At 58.2% G+C, this 20971-nt stretch overlaps 1 protein-coding gene across 10 annotated transcripts in view; it reads left to right on the top strand.

Moving 5' to 3' along the window:
* Positions 1-20971, top strand: part of KCNQ4 (potassium voltage-gated channel subfamily Q member 4) — a 52761-nt gene that overhangs the window by 24706 nt on the left and 7084 nt on the right. For 3 of the 10 annotated variants that reach the window (XR_011436429.1, XM_070260239.1, XM_070260244.1), the window contains exons 2-12: positions 3686-3776; positions 4416-4542; positions 4764-4939; positions 5606-5731; positions 6123-6233; positions 6432-6527; positions 8634-8669; positions 9405-9493; positions 11195-11356; positions 18110-18330; positions 20034-20133. Coding sequence is in view for 8 of the 10 variants with exons in the window: in XM_070260239.1 (XP_070116340.1) it covers positions 3686-3776; positions 4416-4542; positions 4764-4939; positions 5606-5731; positions 6123-6233; positions 6432-6527; positions 8634-8669; positions 9405-9493; positions 11195-11356; positions 18110-18330; positions 20034-20133 (1335 nt within the window). In the remaining 2 variants the exon portion in view is untranslated. Of the gene's footprint in view, positions 1-3685; positions 3777-4415; positions 4543-4763; positions 4940-5605; positions 5732-6122; positions 6234-6431; positions 6528-8633; positions 8670-9404; positions 9494-10080; positions 10227-11194; positions 12034-18109; positions 18331-18713; positions 18869-20033; positions 20134-20971 lie in introns of those variants that run through there. The other 7 variants (XR_011436428.1, XM_070260245.1, XM_070260242.1 and 4 more) reach the window with 6 other exon arrangements.

Below are 20971 nucleotides of genomic sequence, written 5' to 3'. Positions count from 1 at the left end.
ACCAGTATTTTAACAAGCCCTCCAGGTGATTCTGGCACCCACTGTAGTTTGAGAACCACGGTCCTAAGCAAACCATTCACATGTTCCTTGCTACCCTCCTGAATGAGGGGGACAGCATAGAATGGCTGGGGATGGGGAGGGTTGTGATAAGTCTCGTAATAAGCCCCAGCCAAGCAGAGCCCACCAGGCAGCACCCCCTTCTCCCGCTCTGCCTCCTTGGCTGGGCAAAAGAGAACATGGGCCCCACCCTGCAGCCAGACATGATGGGCAAAGATGCTCCAGAAGGTAGCTGCCAGTCTGGCCCCTCTGCTGGGGCGGTTCTAGAGGGCCCAAGCCAGCCAGCTCCTGTGTACCATCTATACTTATACAGTTGGAGAAACTGAGGCCCCAGAGGGGACCAGAGATGATCCTCAGACAGTCCTTCCTTGTTACGTGGATGAAGTCACACTCTGGTTCTGGCAGACACAACCAGACCCCAGCTCAGGGCTCCTTCGCCCTGTCTTCTCCATCTCTAAGCCCAGACATTGGTCTCCTTCCTGCTGCCCCAAGAGTGGGTGTGAGGACCCCTCAGGAAGGCCAAGGCAGCTTGGGGGTCTACCGGAGCTGTGGTTCTAGCCCCAGCTCTGCCACTGATTCACTGTGTGATCTTGACAGGTCTGTCCCTCCCTGGGCCCCATTCCTCACCTGGAAGATAAAGATAATTATGCAGGTGCCTGGGACACCAGATGTTCTCCATCAGACCAAGTGTATCTGTTCGACTGTGTTGAGCGTCTAGGTGAGGAGACTCCCGGCCAGTGCAGGAAGGCAGTGGGAGGGGCTTTTTCAACAGCGTCCACCAAATGGAGCTGTCGAGATCAGAGACCTGCCTTCTCCCTTCTCAGGGAGGATGCTGGGGAGCCTGACGAGTCACGGATGGATGTGCTTAGAGCTGTGAGATCCTCCTCAGTGGGTACAAACTGTGGGCTTCTGCGACGTGGTGTTTTGATGTCTGTTTAATGTGAATTCCTGCTATTCATTTCCTCAGTCTTTCAAAGATGCTATGAAAAAATAAATAAATAAGCAAGATAAGGAGAGAGAGAGGGGAGATAGGCCATTATTTTGGAGAGGGGGTGGTTGGGGAAGTCCTCTCCAAGGAAGTGATGTTTGAACAGAGACCTGGATGAGCAAGGGAGCAATAAACAAGCAGAGGAAACAGCAAAGCAAGTGCAAGCTGGGACATACGTTTGGTGTGCTCCAGGAAGGGCAAGGAGGTCAGAATGGCTAGAGCACGGTGATGGAGGGGAGGTGTGAGAGGGGAGATCATCAAGTTCAAGAGGTGAGGGTGGGACCCAGATCTCGCAGGGCTGTGCTGGACACGACACGCTGAGACATTTGACTTTCGCTCTCTAAGAGTCATGGGGAGTTGTGAACAGAGTGATGGTTTCCAGCTCTGCATTGTAGGAAGATCGGCCCAGCGGCTCTGAAGAGAGGGGCTTACAGCAGGGAGACCCATCGGGGCGAGACGGTGGCGGCTTAGTCAGGGTGGTGAGCCGTGGTGTGTCCACGGATATATTCTGAAGGTAGAGCCAATCAAGATTGGCCTGCAGCCCTTCTCAGAGGACGGGGCTGGATGGGATGGCCTCGGGGAGGACACTTCTGCCCCTGAGCAGTGTGTCAGCCGCAGTCCCTCTCCGTGGACATGGCTGCTGCGTTTTCTGTGGTTAATTATTGAACACAAGGAGCTGGTGCTCTCCCCTCCTCTCCCCTGCCTTAGGTCTTTGCTGATTCAGCTCTTGCTGGACCTGGCCAAGGAGGCCTCCTCCTCACGCATTCATTCAAAACTCTATACCCACGTCTGCCACCTACCTCCTCCACCGGGGGGCCTGTGCTGGGATGCAGCCCTAAACCTGCCCTCCAGGAAGGCTGGGAGCCCCTGGCCAAGGCGGTGTAAGCAGGCCAGGGTGGAACCTGCCCTTTCCGTGTCTTCCCTCCCGTCAGCCCCCATTTTACAGATGAGGAGGCTGGCTCAGAGAAGGTAGGTGACTTTCCCAGGGCCACGCACACACAGCAGGACCAGGATTCAAACCCAGGTGTCTCTGACTCCAAGCCCATGCCCCTGCCAACATGAACAGAAAAAAGCCATGTAGATGAAACTACTCTGTATGATACCATAATGGTGGATACATGACCTGATACATTTGTCCAAACCCATAGAATGTACAATATCAAGAGTGAACCCTAATAGAAACTGTGGCCTCTGGGGAATAATGATGTGTCAATCTATGTTCATTGTTGTAACAAATACACCGCTCGTGGAGAGCATTGCAAAAAAAAAAAAAAAAAGCCATGTAGAAAGTGACTTGGGACACATACAGGGAGGCAAGCCTTGGGAGGGGAGCTCTGAAGGGGGAGCAGGGGGATGGGGGGCATCCCAGCAGGCTCTCCAGAGCTGGGAGCGTCTGTGAGAGGGAAGGGTGCGCAGTCTCAGGGGCCAGCGAGGTGTTTTAGGCAGAAGGCAGTATCACTGGTCCCGGGTGGGGAGACGGGGAACATCTGCGGAAGGCCGTGGGTCAGCGCACAAGGGATGCATTTCCAGAGAAGCCCGTTTCCCGAGGAGTCTCTTCCAGGACACGTACATGTCCAGCACACCCCCCGTCCCAAAGAGGAGCACTTCCGGGAGTCCAGCCTCTTTCCCTTTGCTGCATCTGCAGCCTGCGCCTCTTGTTCTGTCCTCCCTCACGTATTCACATACTCCCGAGGCCACCAGCTTCTCAACTCACGCCCTTTCCTTTCTTCCCATCCCCTGAGAACTTCAGAAACCCCGGCTCTAATTTCATCTCTGTCTTGGACAGACTGGATGACCTTGGGCCAATGCCTCTCTCTTTCTGGGTCTCAGTTTCCCGGTGAGCGCAGTTGAGGGTGAGGGAAGTGTTGCATGAGTTGGGTTCTAAAGTTCCTTCCATTTCTAAACATCTGGTGCTGGGCCACTCAGTGGCTTCCCACTGTCCTCAGGGGAGTCCCAGGCCTCGATGGCATGGCTTCACGCTGCCTCATCCCCCTCCCTCCACCCTCTCTCCCTCTGCATCCTTCCCTCCGTGTCCCCGACCTACCCCCCCTTCCTTCCATAGCTGCTCATTATTTAATTCCATAGGAGCTCACAAAGGCAGAGGCTGTTACCCCCATTCTGCAGAAGAAGCCACACGCCTGCCACCTGGGAGTTCATAGAGAAGGGGGCTCCCTCCCTCAGCCTCTGACCTCCCCTGCCCCCTGCCTGACCTCTGGGGCACTTCTCTCAAGACAACCTCAACACCCAGCCAGGGGCTAGGGCCACCACTTATGAGTGGCTGAGCCTGGAGGCATTTCCTGCCTGAAGGAACCTGAGCTGGCTTGTCCCCGCTGCCAGCCCAGACAGCCCTGCCTCTCACAGCTGTGTGACCCCCTCTCTGAGCTGCAGCCTCCATCAAGGGCAACGGAGAGGGTTGAAAGGTGTCTGTGGGCTCAGCAGCCCAGAGCTTGGGGGCCTCTCTCTTTGGTGTACAGCACAGAGCCACAACTCCAGTCAACTCTCATTCTGATTCTGCTTTCCAGATAATTCTTCCCAAATAATGCTTCCCTCCTCCTCTGACTCTGTAGCCTCCTGTCAAAGGCTCCTCGGCTGTCCTGTCCATCCAGCAGTCTAACCCTCTCCTTTGTGCTGCTGTTGCAGATTTTTGCTGGTCTTCAGCTGCCTGGTGCTGTCCGTGCTGTCCACTATTCAGGAGCACCAGGAACTTGCCAACGAGTGTCTCCTCATCTTGGTGAGTGCCGGAGTCCCCGGCTGAGGGAGGCTATGTAGTGTGCAGAGAGGCTTCTCAAACCATGGCTCAGAGAGCCACTTGCTGTGCTGTGTTCCTTGAGCTGGTGGCTGTCCCTCTCTGGGCTTCATCCCCTGCTTTTTGGCAGGCATTGGGGGGACCTCCTGCCTCTATGTCAGGGCTTATGGTGGGCCCAGAGAAGAGGCGAGTAGGCCCCACTCCTTCTCAGGACAAAACCCGCTAACTCCAGCCCTAGTGTGATGGGTTGGTTTTATTCCTTAAACAGACACACCTCGGAGGGGGACAGCTGACGGACAGCCACCCTTGATGTGACTCAGTCTGGCTTCCAGAGTCTGGGGTGGCTGGAATGGGGAGGGCGGGGTGAGGAGAAAAACCCAGACAGCTCATGGGGACAGGAAGGGGACGACAGACTTGAGTGTTCAGTCTCTTTGGAAGACACGGAAGGGGCCACCTTCCTTCTGGAATCCTCCTTAGATCCATGGAGGTGTAAGAACCTCCAGGAGAGGAGCTCTGAGGAAATCCGAGCAACCCTAAGCCCGGGACTCAGGGCTGGGCCGGTGCTGTGGGCCCTGGGCCCTGGTCCTGGAGAGGAGGACCAGCACTCAGGCCGCTGCCCCACAGGAGTTCGTGATGATCGTGGTGTTTGGCCTGGAGTACATCATCCGGGTCTGGTCCGCTGGATGCTGCTGCCGCTACCGAGGATGGCAGGGCCGCCTCCGCTTTGCCAGAAAACCCTTCTGTGTCATCGGTAAGAAGGCATGCCCTGCCCGCACCTGACTCTTGACCCCAAGCCCCAGGGTTGACACCTGTACCCACCCCTGACCCAGCCCTCGGCTGCCTTCGAAGACTCAACGGACCCTCCTGGGGTCCGTCCCCCCACGGTCCTAGGAATCCCCGACCTCGGGTCCCGACGCGGGGTGGGCTGACTCCCCGGCGCCGGCCGTGACCTCGCCACCCCCGCCCCTGCAGACTTCATCGTGTTCGTGGCCTCGGTGGCCGTCATCGCCGCGGGCACGCAGGGCAACATCTTTGCCACATCCGCGTTGCGCAGCATGCGCTTCCTGCAGATCCTGCGCATGGTGCGCATGGACCGGCGCGGCGGCACCTGGAAGCTGCTCGGCTCGGTGGTCTACGCGCACAGCAAGGTGCGGCCGGGCGCAGCCAGGGGTGGGGAAGACTAGGGACTCAGCGGGGGCGAGGCCAGAGGGGGCTGTCTCTGGGGCAGGGGCGGGACCTGCGGGGGACTCAAGACCAGGGCAGGAGGCGGGGCTTAAGGGGCGGGGCCAGGTCGGGGCCGAAGCTGGGCCGGGGCGAGGCCTGGGAATCAGGACAAGCCAGGAGGCAGGGTCTCAGGGGTAAACCTTGAGAGTCTTCCTTGGCAAGTCCCGGGTTCGGGTATCCACGCTCACAGCAGAGTGAGGGGGCGCTGGGGGACTAGATGTAGGGCGGGATCGAGGCCTGCAAGTGGGGCTTAGGGGGCGGGGCAAGGTGGGCTGGGGCGGACCCTCAGCGCGGACCTGGAAGGCCAAGGGCGGGGCTGGGGCGGACCCTGCGGTTGTAGGAGGGCCTCGCCGCTTCGGGAAGGCGGGCAGGGTCTCCTTGAAGGGAGGCGCTGAGACAGAAAGGCGGGCCGCGCCGCCGCCGGGGAACTCCGAGCGATGGGGTACTTTTATCCCCTCCGAGAACACGCCCCACAGGCTATTCTGGGAGGCCCCCACCTCGCCGCCTCTCCCGGGTGGGCGCAGCATCCCGGCTTCCTCACGCCCCTCCGCCTCAGCCCTCCCCGTGGTCTCCCCCGTTGCTGCCCGCAGGAGCTGATCACCGCCTGGTACATCGGGTTCCTGGTGCTCATCTTCGCCTCCTTCCTGGTCTATCTGGCCGAGAAGGACGCCAACTCCGACTTCTCCTCCTACGCCGACTCGCTCTGGTGGGGGACGGTGCGTGAGGGTCTGTGCAGAGCCGCCCTTCTCCCTGGGATCCTCCCGGGCCTGACCATCGTGACCCCGACTCAGGATTGAGCGGGTCTGTCCCTGTCTTCTCCGCTAGGGCTGGCACCCCCTGCCCCAGTGGATCCGCTTGAGTCCTCGTCTAGTTCCCCACCTCAAGCCTTTGTGGCCTGTACCCCTTCCTCCTGACCGGCACGGGGAAGAGGGGAATCCATCTATGCCCCTAACTTGTCTCCTGTGACAAGTCCTTGTGACCAGTCCCTGTGGGCAACCACTGAGGCCCCTGCCCTCATGATCAGGCTCCCACCTGCCTGTGCCCCCAGCAAGCCCCTGTGGGTGGCCCCCGTAACTGGCTCTGCGGGTAACCGGTTTGTGTCCCCAGATTACACTGACGACCATCGGCTATGGTGACAAGACGCCCCACACATGGCTGGGCAGGGTCTTGGCTGCCGGCTTCGCCTTACTAGGCATCTCCTTCTTTGCCTTGCCTGCCGTGAGTCCCGCTCCACTTAGGATCGTCCGGCCTGGGGGAGAGGGGGGCTGGGGGCAGAGCTGTCTTAAGCTCCCATCCTGCATTTGCGGAGGTGGCGGGGGGGGGGGGGGGCACCTCAGATGTGCAGGGATGGGGGCTCCTTCGCTGCCTTTTGTTGTCCCCACCACTACATTTCCCCAACCAGGCCTGTCCCCCTAGGGCATCCTTGGCTCCGGCTTTGCCCTGAAGGTGCAAGAGCAGCACCGGCAGAAGCACTTCGAGAAGCGGAGGATGCCAGCGGCCAACCTCATCCAGGTACAAGGCGCCCCGGAAGTCCCTGAACTGAACGGGTGTGTCAGCTCTGTATGCTGACCCATGTGTCCCAGCTTCACAGCTATGACTCCATTTGAAGCTCAGAGAGATGTGACTTTTTTGGGGTCACGTGCCAAGTCAGGGACAGAGCTGGGATGCTGACTCAGATGGTCAGAAACTTTGTCCTGCACCAAAGGCCCAGTTTAGGGCTGGCCAGAGCGGCCCCGGTGTCCAACTCTGGCCCCAGCTCTACAGGGCCTGAAATGGAGTGGAGCCTGGACAAGAAGCCATAGGCCCCTGCTGGGTGGAGACCCAGTCCTGCCGTCTGTCAGTTGTGCAGTTATCAGGAAGCCTGCCACACTCCCAACACCTTAATTCATTCCACAAACACTCACCCAAATGAATGTCGTAACTACAGACGGAGATAAACGCCTTGAAAGAAAGAAATGGTTCTCTCAAGAGCATTTAACAGGGGACCTGGCTTGATCTGACCTTGAAGGGGAACTCAGGGATGACTACTCTGGGAAAGTGACACTTGAGCTGAGAGCTGGAGGATGGGTAGAGTTAACTAGGTGAAGAGGTGAAGTGGGGAGAATTCAAGGTAAGGGAACAGCATGTGCAAAGGCCCTGTGGTGTGTTTGATGAACTGGAAGGAGGCTAGCGAGGCTGGCAGAAATCTCAAGGGGGAATGTATAGTAGATAGGTGGGCCAGGCCCAGACCTGGGGTCACAGAGAGGAGTTTAACATTTTCCTAAGAGCAATGAGGAACCACTGACAGGTCTGAAGCAAGGGGAATGGGTGACATGATCAGGTTTGTGTTTTGAAAAGTGGGGAATAGACTGGAGGGTAACCCAGATGTGTCAGGGAGACCAGATAAGAGGCTCTGGCAACAGTCTGGGAGAGGCGGGGTGCTGGGTGACTTGGACTAGGGTAGCAACAGATGAGATGAAAAGAGACGGGCAGATTCTGCATATTTAGGAGGTGAGATTGATGACGTGAGGAGTGAGGGAGAGGGAGGCGGTGGGGTGATTTCCAGGTTTCTGGCTTACCCAACCGGATGGTTGATGGCCCTGCTCACTGGAGGGAGACCAGATTTGGAGCATTAAGAATCTGAGTTTGTGGAGCATGTGAGTCTGAGACCCCGAGTGGCCATGTTGAGGAGGCAGCTGGCTGTGCAGGTCTGCAGCTGAAAAGGGGAATGTGCTGGGCGGAGCTGGTCCGGGGCCATTGCCTGGAGACTGTAATGGAGCCCGGGGCAAGGCTGAGCTTGCCGGGTGGGGAGAGGAAAGAAGGAGAAGGGAGGACGGTCCAGAGCTGGGTCTTCAGGAAGCCTCAACATTCCGTGGCTGGGCGGGCAGAGTTAAGCGGGCCGAGGAGACAGAGAAGGAACGGCCAGAGGGGTGGGGAAAACCAGGAGCGTGTGGTCTCAGTTTCCCGTCCCTGCTGAGGCGTCTGACTGGGCGTGGCCTGAGGCAAGGGCTCTGAGGTTTTGAGACTCCTCCTTGGTGTCTCTCCAGTCAGGGCGTATGCAAGAGAAACCCCTGCAGGAAAGAGTTCAGGCAATACTGGCACAGCCCCCGAGCCCAAGTTTGACTGGCTGCCCTTATCTCTCCTCCCCAGGGTGGGACCCCCCTCCCCATTCCTGCTATCTCCAGCCACCAGCCCAGCCTTTCCCTCTCAGTATCCCCTGGGGCACAATGGCCACTGTCCCCTGGGAGCTGGCCTTCCAAGGGGCATTGTAGGGGCAGGCGGCTGGCACAGTCCGTGCCGAGAGACAGCTGGTATTGTGGTGCCCATAATTAATGAGACAGCTCTGGCAGCTGCTCTCCAGCCCAAGCCAGGGGCCTAGGCAAGCAGGAAGTAAAAATATGCCTGTCCTGGGAGGGTGCCTGGCCGGTGAGGTCAGCGCTGGGCAGTCCCTAAAAGACAGGAAGCACCCAAAGAAGGAGGGCATCCAGAGCCCAGTTCTGCTTTGTCCTGCCTTGCAGCTTCCCTGCCTCCCTGCCCTCACCGATTGCCCCACTCACAGTCCCTCCCTGGCTCTTCTCCTTATCTAGAGGGGGTGGGACAGTCCTTCCTCTTGTCTGACCCGCATCCCTCTTGCTGCAGAGGAAACCGTGCAAGTCCCTGGATGCTGAGGGGTTGGTAGGTGATGTTCTTCTCTTCTCCTCCTCAACGCCATGGGCAGTGACAGGCAGCTAGGAAAGATGGGGTGAGTTATTATTAGTAATAATAATTCACTCAGTCAGTATTCATTCCCCGTACATTTGCAGAACACCTACCATGTGCCAGAGGATACAGCAGTGACCAAGACACAGCTTATAGTCTAGGAGGAGAGAAAGACATTAGCCAAATGCACATGAGTTGCTATTTCTCAGCCATGGTAGGGGAGATAACAGGGGTGCTTAACAGGAGACCTCAGCATGAATACCTACTATGTGCCAGGCACTGCCCTTGGCATTTAATAGACATTCGCCCATTTAATCCTCACCACACCCTCTTATGTAAGTAGGATTATGTCCATTTTACAGATGAGGAAACTGAGCCTCCGCAGCCTCACTTTGTCCACATAAATAAGGGGCAAAGGTGGCACTGGAAACCCACGTCTGCCCCAAGACAACACCCCAGCTCTTAACTCCCGCACTCTTAGGCCCCTGGCTCCAAAGCGGATCTGTTTGTCACCTTGGGAAAGTCATTTCTCTCTAGGCCTCCGTTTCTTTGGCTGACCCTGCCAGTGGCCGTGGAATTGGAACTGGCCTCTGCCTCCGGGTTCCCTTCGGCTCGCCCAAGGCCTGGGTCCGTTCAGGGGCGGAGGGCTGGTGGGGGGCTGAGAGGCCTCACTGATGCTTTGTACCCCGCTTCCTTCCCCCATACCGCCAGGCTGCGTGGCGCCTCTACTCCACCGACACGAGCCGGGCCTACCTGACGGCCACCTGGTACTACTATGACAGCATCCTCCCATCCTTCAGGTAGGCCCCACTGCAGGGGGAAGGGCAGGGGGCTGACAGCAATGCTCTTGAGGACAAGTGGCTGGGACTCCACCCTGGAGGATGGGAAAGGGGTGAGGGCTCCCAGGGGAGCATGTGAGGCTGGCTCTGCAGATCCTGTGTAACCCAGAGGCTGGAGTGTGCTCTCTCCCGCTTTGCTCTGCCCAGGGAAGGCGGTGCACACTGGACACAGGGTGCGGGGTGAGCCCTGGGTCCCGGAGTGCTGGCAGTCACATGCTCACCTAAAGTTGATGCCACTCTGGGCAGTGGCCCAGCCAGCTCTTCTCCCCTCCGTGTAAGTTGGGGGCAGTGTTAGTCTGCCAGCCTGGCATGTTGCAGCTGGCTAGAGAAAGTGTGGGATGGGCCAGAATGGCTGTGCCAGAGTTGGGTTCGAGGGCCCTCAGAGCACCCCTGTGCATGAATATGGACCTGCTTTTACTGTGCCAGGCAGCAGCCTTAGCGCCCAGAAGTGGGTTCGCCCCCCCCTAGCCCAGGCCAGGGTAAGACCACACAGGGGGTGGCTCCACGTAGGGGATTATTAATAGCATCACCAAGGTTCTTGGGGCCAGGCCCTGGGGCAGGAATGAAGACCATGGAGCTCGGCTCAGTCTGCGGGCAGGCGGGCGCCGAGTGCACGGCCGGGCCAGGCTGCTGTGCTCAGCGCTTCTGCGGGAGCCTGTTTTTGCCTCATTTGTTCTCCGAGAGCAGCTGTTGGGTGAGCCCACTCTCCCCTGCACCTGGCTGCCCCCCTCCCTGCCCCCTCCCAGCCCCAGGGGCTCCCCAGGGGAGGAGTGGGAGAGAAGGGGCTGGGAAGAAGGGCTCCCAGAAGAGCACCGTTCCCCCCATCTCTCCACCTGGCAGAAGCAGGCACCCCCCTCACAGACAGAGAAACTGGTTAGATCAGAACAAGGCGCCCTTTGCAGGAGCAGCCCTAAGGACTCAAGGCCAGGCCTTGGGGAGTGGGGCAGGGGCTGGTTTGTTAGAAATATGATGTGTGGGAGGTGAGGGAAGACTTGGGGGTGGGTGGTCTTGGGTCCTCTGGTAAGAGGGACAGAGCCTGGTGTGGAGATGCTGGGTCTGCTGGGCTTCCTGCTCCCTGGACCTCCGTTTCCTCATCTGTGTGCTGAGAAGGCAGAGAGAGGAGGTATCCTCCTTGGGTTCTGGAAACAGGAAGTGGCCTGGAGAGTTTCGAAGAAGCTGAGCCCCAGATCTAGTTGGCAAGAACCCAGTGCTGCAGGGCAGAAAGCTGGGCTAGCCACCCTATCAAGGCTCCCTCCTCAGCCTCAGTTTCCCCCCTAAGATCCAGGGGGGTGAGGACTCCAGGGCTGCTGCTGGCCTCCAGGTGGGCACAGCTCCGCACCCAGGCACTCAGCGTGAGGAGCAGAGGAAGCTGGGTTGGAGTTGCCACTTGCCACCTTGTGGGGTGCCCTCGAGTGAAGCCCAGACTGCACAGCGATACTTGGCGTCCCTGAGGATTTCCCAGGAAGTCCTCAGAAATCAGAAAGGGAAGGAGGAATGCTAGTCTCTCCCACTCCCACCCTTGCCTGTTCCTGCCTGAGGTGTTTGCTGAGCACCTCTAGAGAGGCAGTGCCTGGCAGGATCCAAGCTCAGGAGCTCAGTGCCTACTGGGTGAGGGGAGTGTGCCAAGTCCCTGCCTGCTGCTGATGGCGCCCTCTCCTGCAGAGAGCTGGCCCTCTTGTTTGAGCACGTGCAACGGGCCCGCAATGGGGGCCTACGGCCCCTGGAGGTGCGGCGGGCGCCGGTACCCGACGGAGCGCCCTCCCGTTACCCGCCCGTTGCTACCTGCCACCGGCCGGGCAGCGCCTCCTTCTGCCCTGGGGAAAGGTAGGGGCCCCCAGGGCCGCCACCTCCTCTTGCTTCTCTTCCTCCTCTTCCATTCTCTGTCTCATCCTCTCTCAGACCTGCCTCCAGCCACTACGTGGGTGTCTGGGCCTGTTCTGGGGACCCCCAGGCCTTGTCATGAGGCCTGGGCAGTTGTCGTCGAATGGCCTGACAGGTACAGACTGAGAGCCTCTCTGGAGAGGCCAGGCTGGACTCACCTTTTTGTCACCTGGGCGAGTCGGGGAGATGTCCACACCACCCTTCCCCATCACCTCCTCCATTCATCCCATTGTCCTCTTTCTTTCTCTGTTTCCACGTCCCCCTCACTCTTCCACCCCTGCACCCCCATCCCTCCCGGGAAGCTGGAGAGAGGAGGAGGCCGCTGGCCACAGGTGCTTACGGCTCAGGTAATCGTGGGCATTCTGGGGTACAAGGGCAGGGAACCCCCTCCCCCGGCATGTTCCTCTAGAAGGGGCTTGACACTGAGCTTGCCTCTCGGGAACCACATTCCAGCTGGAAAGAGAGCTCTGTGACTAAGAACCGCTGTAGGACCTGCGTAAACTCATCCAATGACTAATGCTCTTGTCTTGTGCAACCCCGTCCACAGCTTTGCTAATCCCAGAGGGTGCTCCCGGGATTCTCCCACAATGCCTTTCTTCCTTACTGAGGGACATTTTGCTGCTCCCAACAGTTTCTTTCCCCTTGACCTGTCTCTCCTGGAGCTTTTGCATCTTGAAAGAAGAACAAAGGAAGAACAATGCTTACCTCCACATAAATGTTCATAAATAGTGGAATTTCAGGTGTATTTGGATAAGGGAAGCCCACTAACCACATATGAGAAAGTGGCTGTGCCTGTGGAGGTTTAGCTTTGAGGTCAAGGACTCAATGCCCCCTCACTCCTCCCCTGTCCCCTACCCATCTCTTTTTTTGGTCTCATCTTCACATATCATCCCTGAATCAGCCAGGTGGACATTTGGGCCTCGAGCCTCAGGTGTGATGCTGAGCCCCAGGCCCAGAACAAGGGAGGGGAGAAGAGGTGAGCCACTCAGTGATCAGAGGAGGAGGTGCAGTGAAAGCTTGCCTCTGCCACCTGATGCTGTGTGTCCTTGAGAAACTCATCAAGTCACTCTGAGCCTCTGGGTCCTGGGCAGAAAATTAGTGATGTTTAGGCTGATGAGGGGCTCTGGCTTCTCTGGGTTTCTGGGCTGAAAAGGCCTGGGGAACCTGGACAATGGGGTTTTGGTGCAGAGGATGCTGGGGACAGCATTCCTTCCCTGTTCTCAGGTGGGGCACTTCTGGCCAAGGGCTGGACAGGAAGTGTGGAGGAGGAGAGCCCCTCCAGGTCTGGGACTGGAGGGAGGGGAAGTGTGGATGACCAGGCCCAGCTGGGAGCTCCCTGGAAGAGTCCATGGTGCGGCCCCACTCAGATTCTCTGCCCCTGCCTGAAGGCCCTTCATTGTCACCCCCAGCCCCCTCCAACCATGGCTTCCAGGCAGAAACTCAGAGTTCTGGCATTTTAGCTACCCTGCCCAGGGCCTGTCTCCCCAGGCCTGAATAGGGAGGCTCTGGGAATGGAGATTACCGGAGCCCAGCACCTACCATCTCCCACAGCTGCTCTGGGTCTCTGGGCCCTCCGAGGCCTAGGAACAGATTACTGCTCAGAGCTTGGCCACCACTAACTTCCAGCCTTGGGTCCGTCTGCCCTGGATTGTCTGCATGGCTGGGGCTTGTGGTGATGGTGGTAGAGTGTCCCTTCTTCCCAGGGACCCCAGGGGGCTGACCCCAGGGGTGACTTCTAGGAGATCGGTCACCAGGCTCAGGCCAAATGGCCATATCCTTAATCTTGGCTGCCTGGGGCCCAGACAGGACCCCCCCACATACATACACATACATACCTGGTTGGTCATACCCTTAGTGGTGCTTGTGGAGGGACCCGGGCTGAGCACCTTCCCAGGACTACAGGAGCAGGATTTCCTGGGGAACGGCATTGTTAGGGCCAGCACCTCCTCTCTTTGGGGTTTTGCGACAAGGCTCTAAGCAGTGTTTCTCAAAGCAGGGTCCACTGACCTCTTGCATCAGCATCCCCTGGCATGTTGTTCAAAATGCAGATACCTGGACCTCTCCCCAAGCCCACAGGAGACTCCAGAGAGGAAGCACAGAATCCTGCACATTCAACATGCTCCCCAGGGGACCCTCATGCAAAACTTGAGAACCTGTGCATTCTGGGGATGTGGCCTGGAGGTTTGGGTGGGGCTCCTTCTCTCCCACCAGCCACAGGAGGCCGGCCCCATCCTGGCAGCTCCCCACGCTCTGCCCACCTGCCTTCTTCCCACTAACCTCTGTTTGTGTCTTGTTCTAACTTTCCAGCCAGATGTTTAGTAATAAACGGAGTTTCTTTCGGATCCACGCCAGCTGGAGACCGAGGTACCCCCTCGCCTGCTCCTCCTGTCCCCACTCCTCCTCGCCCCCCAAGTTCAGGGGCTGGAGAGGGGGACAGGATGGGCCTAGGACAAGGTGCATGTGCCTGCCGCCTGCCGTCTGCCTTGGGGCCCTGGTGAGCCCCTCGCCTTCCTGGGGATGCCTCTGCCAGGTCTAGGGGCATGAGACTGGCACCCAGTCTGCCAGGAGGGACACTTACATGAGGCTTGGGATGAGTTCTGGCTCTGCCGCTGACCCCTTGTACAATCTTGGCCAAATTGCTTCCCTTCTCTGGACCTCAGTTTCCCGTCTGTGGAATGGGCAGATTGAACTAGAGGCTCTCTGAGGGTCCTTCCCACTCTGACTTTAGCCAGGCCTTGGGTTTAGCTTCCTGGCTCCCCACTGCCCACCTAGGGACCCAGCAGATGCCTGAAGGAGCTGGCATTGGCACCTCTTTCGCTAACTCCAGAACTCAGCTCTTTTAGCTGCATCACCGCCCCATTCCTCGGTACCTGCCCTGCGCCAGGCCTGGCACTAGGGACACAGTGATGAATAAAACATGGTGCCTGGAGAGTTGCAAGGAGTCATTGCTGTTCGGTGTGATGAGCGCAACAAAAGGAGGAGGCAGAGGAGCTGTGGGGCCTGGGTCAGGCACTTCACCAGAGGCCCAAAAAGGAGTGAGCGTGAGTGAGGGCATGCCAAGGAAGTGGCGGGCACCAGGGTGAGGAGGGGAGAGAGCACAGCATGGCAGAGGAGCAGGCAGCCCAGCATGGCCAGATCTGAGAGCGGGAGGCCAGGAGCTGAGTTTGGGGGCAGCGCTGGCTCATGAAGAACCCAAAAGCCCTGCGTGAGCTTCGTCCTGTTGGCCTGCCTGGCAGCCTGGGCTCCTGGAGTCCTGGGTTTCCCAAAAGTGCCTCTGGAGCCTTGTGGATTGGGGCCCATGAGGCGGGGATGAGTGACAGAGCTCCTGGCTGCTCTACCAAGAGGCAGTGTCCCTTAGAAATGTGGGTTCTGGGTCTGAACTTGGCCACCCCTCCCTAGCTAGGGGACCTTGGGCATAAGCCCTCTTGCCTCAGTTTCCTCAGATGTAAAATGTGGATGGTAATAGGATCTGCTTTCGCTTCGACTGCACCTGGCTCAGAGGAGGCGCTGTGGAAATATTGGCCTCGTTTGATTTAGTATGTTGAGCAGTTAAGATCTTGCCTACTTTAAAAAACAGCTTGGAAACCGTGGATGTAGGAAATGGGAATACACTGAAGGGCTAAGCCGGCTCAGATCTGCCCCTCTGCAAGGTGACTTTGGTTCAGTGGGCGTGGTGGGCAGGAAGGGCAAGGCCAGGGGGGAGAGGCCAGTGCTGAGGCCGTTTCCACAGTCCTGAAGGGAGTGGCTGTACCCAGCACCTGAAGGGGGAGGCTGCCTCTCCTCCCGCCGCGACCTTGGCCTTCGGCAGGCAGATGATGGGTCCTTAAAGAAATTCCTTGTGGAAGTGAGTGCAGGGGTTGGGTCCAGCAGGACAGTCAGAAGGCAGCCTGTCCCATAGGACAGACCCAGTCAAGCCCACCCCATCTGCCTCCCAGGCACTGACAGACCCCTTAGATCAGAGTTTGTTGACCTCACACCGTTGACGTTTGGGTGGGATAATTCTTTGGTGTTGGGAGCTGTCCTATGCCTTGTAGGATGTTTACCAGCATCCCTGGCCTCTACCCACTAGGTGCCAGGAGCATCCCCCAATGTGGCAACCAAAAATGTTTCCAGTATTGGCAAATGTCCCCTGGTGAGCAAAATCACCCTCAGTTGAGAACCACTGCCCTAGACCCGATCCTGATTGCTTGTCCCGGAGAAAGAACACCATCTCTGAAGTCAGAGAAAGCTGGGTTCCAGTGCTAACTCCATCCATGGGAGCTCTGTGACCCTGCGCATGTCATTTCCCCTCCTTCCACAGCTGTAAAATAGGGGTGGTAAATACAGAATCCACCACGTGCAGTGGCCGGGGAACTGAAAGGGATAAGGCGTCAGACAGGACCTTGTGTGTTCTAAGGAGCCTGGGGAGGGGAGGAGCTCTTTCGATGTCCACTGTGTGCCAGGTTTCTTTCCATTTTCTTTGAGCTTTTAGGCTCCAGAGAGGCTGACGTGAGCCATTCTCTGGGCCCTGCCCAAAGAGCTGGAAGCCAGGGCCACCCATGGGAAAATGGTGCCTTCTTAGATTGATGAGGAGCCCAGGGCCTGTGGCTGGCTGGAAAGTTACAGAACCCACAAACCTGGCTGGAAGCTCCTTCAACCATCACAGAATCAGAGCTGGAAAGGGACCTTTCAAGGCCTCTAGTGCAAGCCCCCAGACCCCTCCTCCGTAAGTGCTGCTGAATGCAAGCTTAGTCTTGCTTGCACACTTCTCGTGATGGGGAGGTCACTCCCTTTCCCAGAACGCCATTGGACTGATGTGCTGGGTGCAGAGATCTGGAGTTCCAGGCCCTTGGCTGAGTGTCAGGGCCTTCTCTACCCCCCTCTCTGCCTCTCCCTCTTGGAGGAGCGGAGGACAGAAGGAGGGGTTGCACGGGCCACGCGAGTGTGGGGCGGGGGGTGCCTGCCAGCATGAGGAGAGCCCGAAAGAATGGCTCTGCAGAGGAAAGTTTGGGAGAGCCAACCTCAAACTTCGGTTGGAATCTTTGGGATGTGTTGAGGGGATACTGGGCCAGCAAACAGCATGCTGGATTGTGGGGGCCACCCCTGACCTTCCCTTCAGATATCCTCAGGGCCCCAGTCCTTAACCTATAACCTCTCCCCTCTGGGCAGAGGCCCCTACCCCTAAGGATGGCCCTACATCCTGGCTGCCTTCCCAAAGTGCCCCTGGTTTCGAGATCTCCCTCACCCCAGCACCTTGGCTCTATACCCTGTACCCCATGCCCTGGGCATGGGGGACTCCGGCTCCCACCCAACCCTGAAACCAGAATCTGTCCTCTGCTCAACCCTTGATCTGAAAGTCCCTGAGGGTAGGTGACAGTCTCCTCCCCCAGTTCCTGCCCCACCTCAGGCCTCCTCTGAGACTGGCTTGTGCTCTCCTGAGCCAGGACCCTAGACATTTGGGGCGGAAGGGCCCCAAACCTGTCTGCAGAGGGCCCTCCGAGAGGCAAGCCACAGCCACAGCAGGAAGGCAGCGGTGACACCATAGGGCATGGGTTGGAATGTTTGCATAGGTCCTACTCGAACAGCGAAAACGTGGTCCTTGGACCTCTTGGACGCAGAGTTCCTCTGCCAGGTATTGGTTAACCAGGGCCTGGCCTGGGGACCCTGAGGCCTGCCCCCACCTGTCTTCCTCCAAGGTTTGGGGGATGTGGTGGGGAGCTGGGGTGTGGGAAGGGAACTCTGAGTGCGTGCACAGACATGCACGTATATGTTTACATGCACAGAGACATGTGTAGGTGCTCTCGAACTAGGGGCTCAGTAGGCAGTGGGGGTGTAGGGCCGGGAGGGGGGATCCACGGCCATGTGGGCAGGATGTCAGTCCAGGCAGGCAGAGCTCAGGCAGGGGAGACCACAGAACAGGTTATAGGCCTTCACTAGGAGGCTGGGCACCAGGTATGTCCTGGGCATACATGTGGGCTCAGCAGCAAGACCCACAAGGCCAAGGACCCTCAGCAGCCAGTACACTGCATTCCTCCAGGGGCACCATTTACACTGAAGTCTGTGTGATGGAGAACTTGGGAATTTTGCAGTGCACTGCCTTTACAGCTGTACCAGGTCCTAAAGCCCTGACCTGACCAGTGTGGGATCAGATAGCTCCAGCAGTGGGGAAAGGAGAAGAATATAAATTGATCCATGTACACACACTGGTACCTGTGTATCCACACTGTGCAAACACACATACCACCCCCCAACTCCACACAGCCTGTCCCTGTGTACGGTGAGGAGCTGGAGGCCCACCTCAGTGGCAGGGTGAGCTTCTCCATCTCTCAGCAGCCTGCCTGTGCCCAGAGTGGTCACCGCCTCCGCCTCCACCCACCCATGTGGGCCAGGCCAGCTCCCCTGTCCTCCTGTCTGTCTCTGACTCCCTTCTTGGGTTTCTCTCACTCCTTCCACTCTGACATCTGTCTCCTGTGCACCCCTTATCTGTCCGGGCAATGAGGGGTGGGAGGTGGGGGTGGGGAGAGGATCTGCTCAGACTGCCCTTAGTAGGGGTCAGGGCTGCCCTCGCCACACCCTCGTCCCATCCAGGAAGTCTCCACTTGGTGGAGAAGCAGGACCCAGTAGCCACCCCTGAGTCCTAAGTCAGCCGTGTCCCCACTCCCGCCCACCCCGGCTCCCGCTAACTTGGCTCTCTTCCCGGCTGACCGGCCCTGCCAGCAGCCGGATGGGCATCAAAGACCGCATCCGGATGGGCAGCTCCCAGCGGCGGACGGGCCCCTCCAAGCAGCACCTGGCACCCCCGCCAATGCCCGCCTCCCCGAGCAGCGAGCAGGTGGGTGAGGGCACCAGCCCCACCAAGGTGCAGAAAAGCTGGAGCTTCAACGACCGCACCCGCTTCCGGGCGTCGCTGAGACTCAAACCCCGCACCTCTGCGGAGGGTGAGCCCTGGGGGTCTGGGCCCCGGACCCGCTGGGGGTGGCAGGGTGGGGACAGAGTCTGGGCTGGGGGTGGGAAGACTTGGTTCTAGTCCTAGCTCTGCAACTGATTGACCGTCTTTGAGCATTGGTCTTCCGGTCTGTGAAATGGGCCTCGCAATACCTGCTTGGCTGGGCTCTGGACTGTCTGCCAATCCAGCAAGAAGGCGGAGGGTGGCACTTGGTAGTGGTGAGGAGCACAGGCTTTGAATCCAGGCTTTGCTGTTTCTCTTGGGCAAGTAACCTAATCTCTCTGGGCCTCATTCCCCTCATCTGTAAAACGGGGATGGTAATAGTATCTACTTCATAAGATTGCTGTGAGGATTAAATGAGATTATCCCCGGAAGGTGACCAGAAGTTTCTGGAATATAGTAAGTCCTCAACAGAAGCCAGCTGCATTGCAAGTGTGCTTTGGAAGGAGCAGGAGTCATCCTTGCTGAGCCCTGACTGCCACAGCCCCACACTGGATGATGTGGTTGACTTCTCCCAACGACCCTGGGAAGTAGGTTCTGTTTTTATGCCCATTTCACGGACGTGGGGACTGAGGTCTCTCAGCTAGTCAGTGGCAGTGCTGCTCTCCTCAACCAGGTCTGTCCAGCTCCACAGCCCACGCTCCCCTCCCTGCCCTCTTCACCCAGCCCAGCCTGCGGGCATGAGGCTGTGAACGTTGTGGGGCTCGCTGTTTAACCAGTTAGGTCACTTTTTTGAGTTCTGGCTCCGCACTTGTACAGTGACTTAGGTAAGGCACGTTTCTGTGCCTCAGTGTGCTCTTCTGGAAAAGGAGAAGGCTGGACCCAGTGCCCTGGAAGACTTCTCCCAGCTTTGACATGTTTCAGGCCGCTGGTGGGAGAAGAAGGGGGTGGGTGGACAAGGCTGGAGGAAGGGGACAGGGAGCCCCTTTGGCCTTGGAGGGAGGGGACCCAGCTACACTGCCTCTGTCTGTGCTTATCAGCCCCCAAGATGCTGCCAGCTGACAACTCGGACAGCCCTTTCCTAGAAAGTTACAGGACGCTACAAACCAGTCTTGGAGGTGCTGACCCATGGTAGCCTGGGTGTGGCTGGTGCCCTGAGCCTCCTCTTCCCTGCCTAAGCAGCTGCCTGGCCTCCGCCACCTCCTGCCCCTGTGAGGCCAGGATGGCATCGCCTCTCTGCCGTGCAGGGCACTAGCCTCGGAGAAGCCGTTTCTCTCATCGGGGAGGATGACTTGCTTTAGGGGCCTTCCCCAGTAGCAGAGCTGGGCACAGGAGCCAGCCCCTTGAGCTTCCTTCCCTCTTGGCTGAAGGATGACTGTGTGCGTGATGACGTGCAGAGGGTACAAGCCCCTTTTTCTCTGGGGCTCCTTGTCCTGCGTGGTGGGACCAGTGGGGCTTCCTCCAGGGCTGGGTGCAATTTGCCCCAGGCCAGAGCAGATGTGCCCTAAAGCAGCTCCCACCCACCTGGCCACCAGGCAGATGTTTACCCTGACTGGCCACAGGGCAGATGGACATGCAACAAAGTGGGGTTTTCCGCTCTGGGTAGGGCCTGGTCTGCCTTGTGCCCCCAGGAAGGTTCTGGGCCCTTTCTGGTCCTCTGTCTCCCCGAGATCTCTAAGAATGGTTCAGCATGTGGTGGTGGAGGCTGAGAGCAGCCTCTTCTGCTGCCACCACCTGGGCCCCCTGACTTTCCAGAGGGCCCCTCGGAGGAAGTGGCAGAGGAGAAGAGCTACCAGTGTGAGCTCACAGTGGACGACGTCATGCCTGCTGTGAAGACAGTTATCCGCTCCGTCAGGTGAGACTGAGGGTGGCCTCCTCATGTGTCTGCCCCCCATGGATGCTCCCCCTCCAGAGCCTGCCCTCAGGGCCAGGCCTGGCCTAGCTCCCCGGCACGCCGCTGCTGCTCGCCTGGCACCCTTGGCTGTGCTGGGGTGGCGAAGCCTCTGGAGTGTGGGTGGGATGGGAGGTGGCATATGGCTGCTCAGGTCTGGAGGGCTGGCTGGGTGGGGAGGTGGGCATAGGTCGCCATCACGGTCCCTCTCTCAGACCCGCAGTGTCCTCTCTGCTTCTCTCTCCTTTCTTCTGTCTCTCACTTTATATCTGTCTCTCTTCTCTTTATTTCTCTCTCTCTCTGGATGTGTCCAGCATCTGCCTGCCTCTCCCTGTGTCTCCGTCTCATGCGCTGTCTCCCTCCATCTCCGTGTCTCACTCTCATCCTCCTTCTGCCCCTGTGTCTTAGACTTTCTGTCTCTCCTTGGGTGGCTTGCCCTCAGCCTGTCTGTCTCCCCCAGGATTTCTTCTAGAGCAGTGCTTTTCAAACCACAGGTCACAACAGTTTGAAATCAACTTAGTGAAATCAATTTAGCAGGCTATGCATTAAAAAGAAGAGAACAGAATAGAAAATATTGGAGTCCATCCCTTGGAGTAAGGATAAATAATGTTTATGAAACTTATGTTTCGGTTATGTATATGTGTGTACCGGTCTCTGATATAAAATGTATTTCTTATGGTGGGTTTGGTCAAAAGGTTCGAAAGCCCCTGCCCTACTGGCTGTCGCTGCCTTGACAATTAAGAGGGGACCAGTCTCCTGAGCCCTTTAGCCATGGCCCCGGCACGGATCTGCCCCCAAGCCC

The sequence above is a fragment of the Equus caballus genome, chromosome 2, assembly GCF_041296265.1.
Source record: "Equus caballus isolate H_3958 breed thoroughbred chromosome 2, TB-T2T, whole genome shotgun sequence".
Lineage (NCBI taxonomy): Eukaryota > Metazoa > Chordata > Mammalia > Perissodactyla > Equidae > Equus > Equus caballus.
Note: the sequence above shows the minus strand (reverse complement) of the source record. Positions and strands in the feature narration are given on the sequence as shown.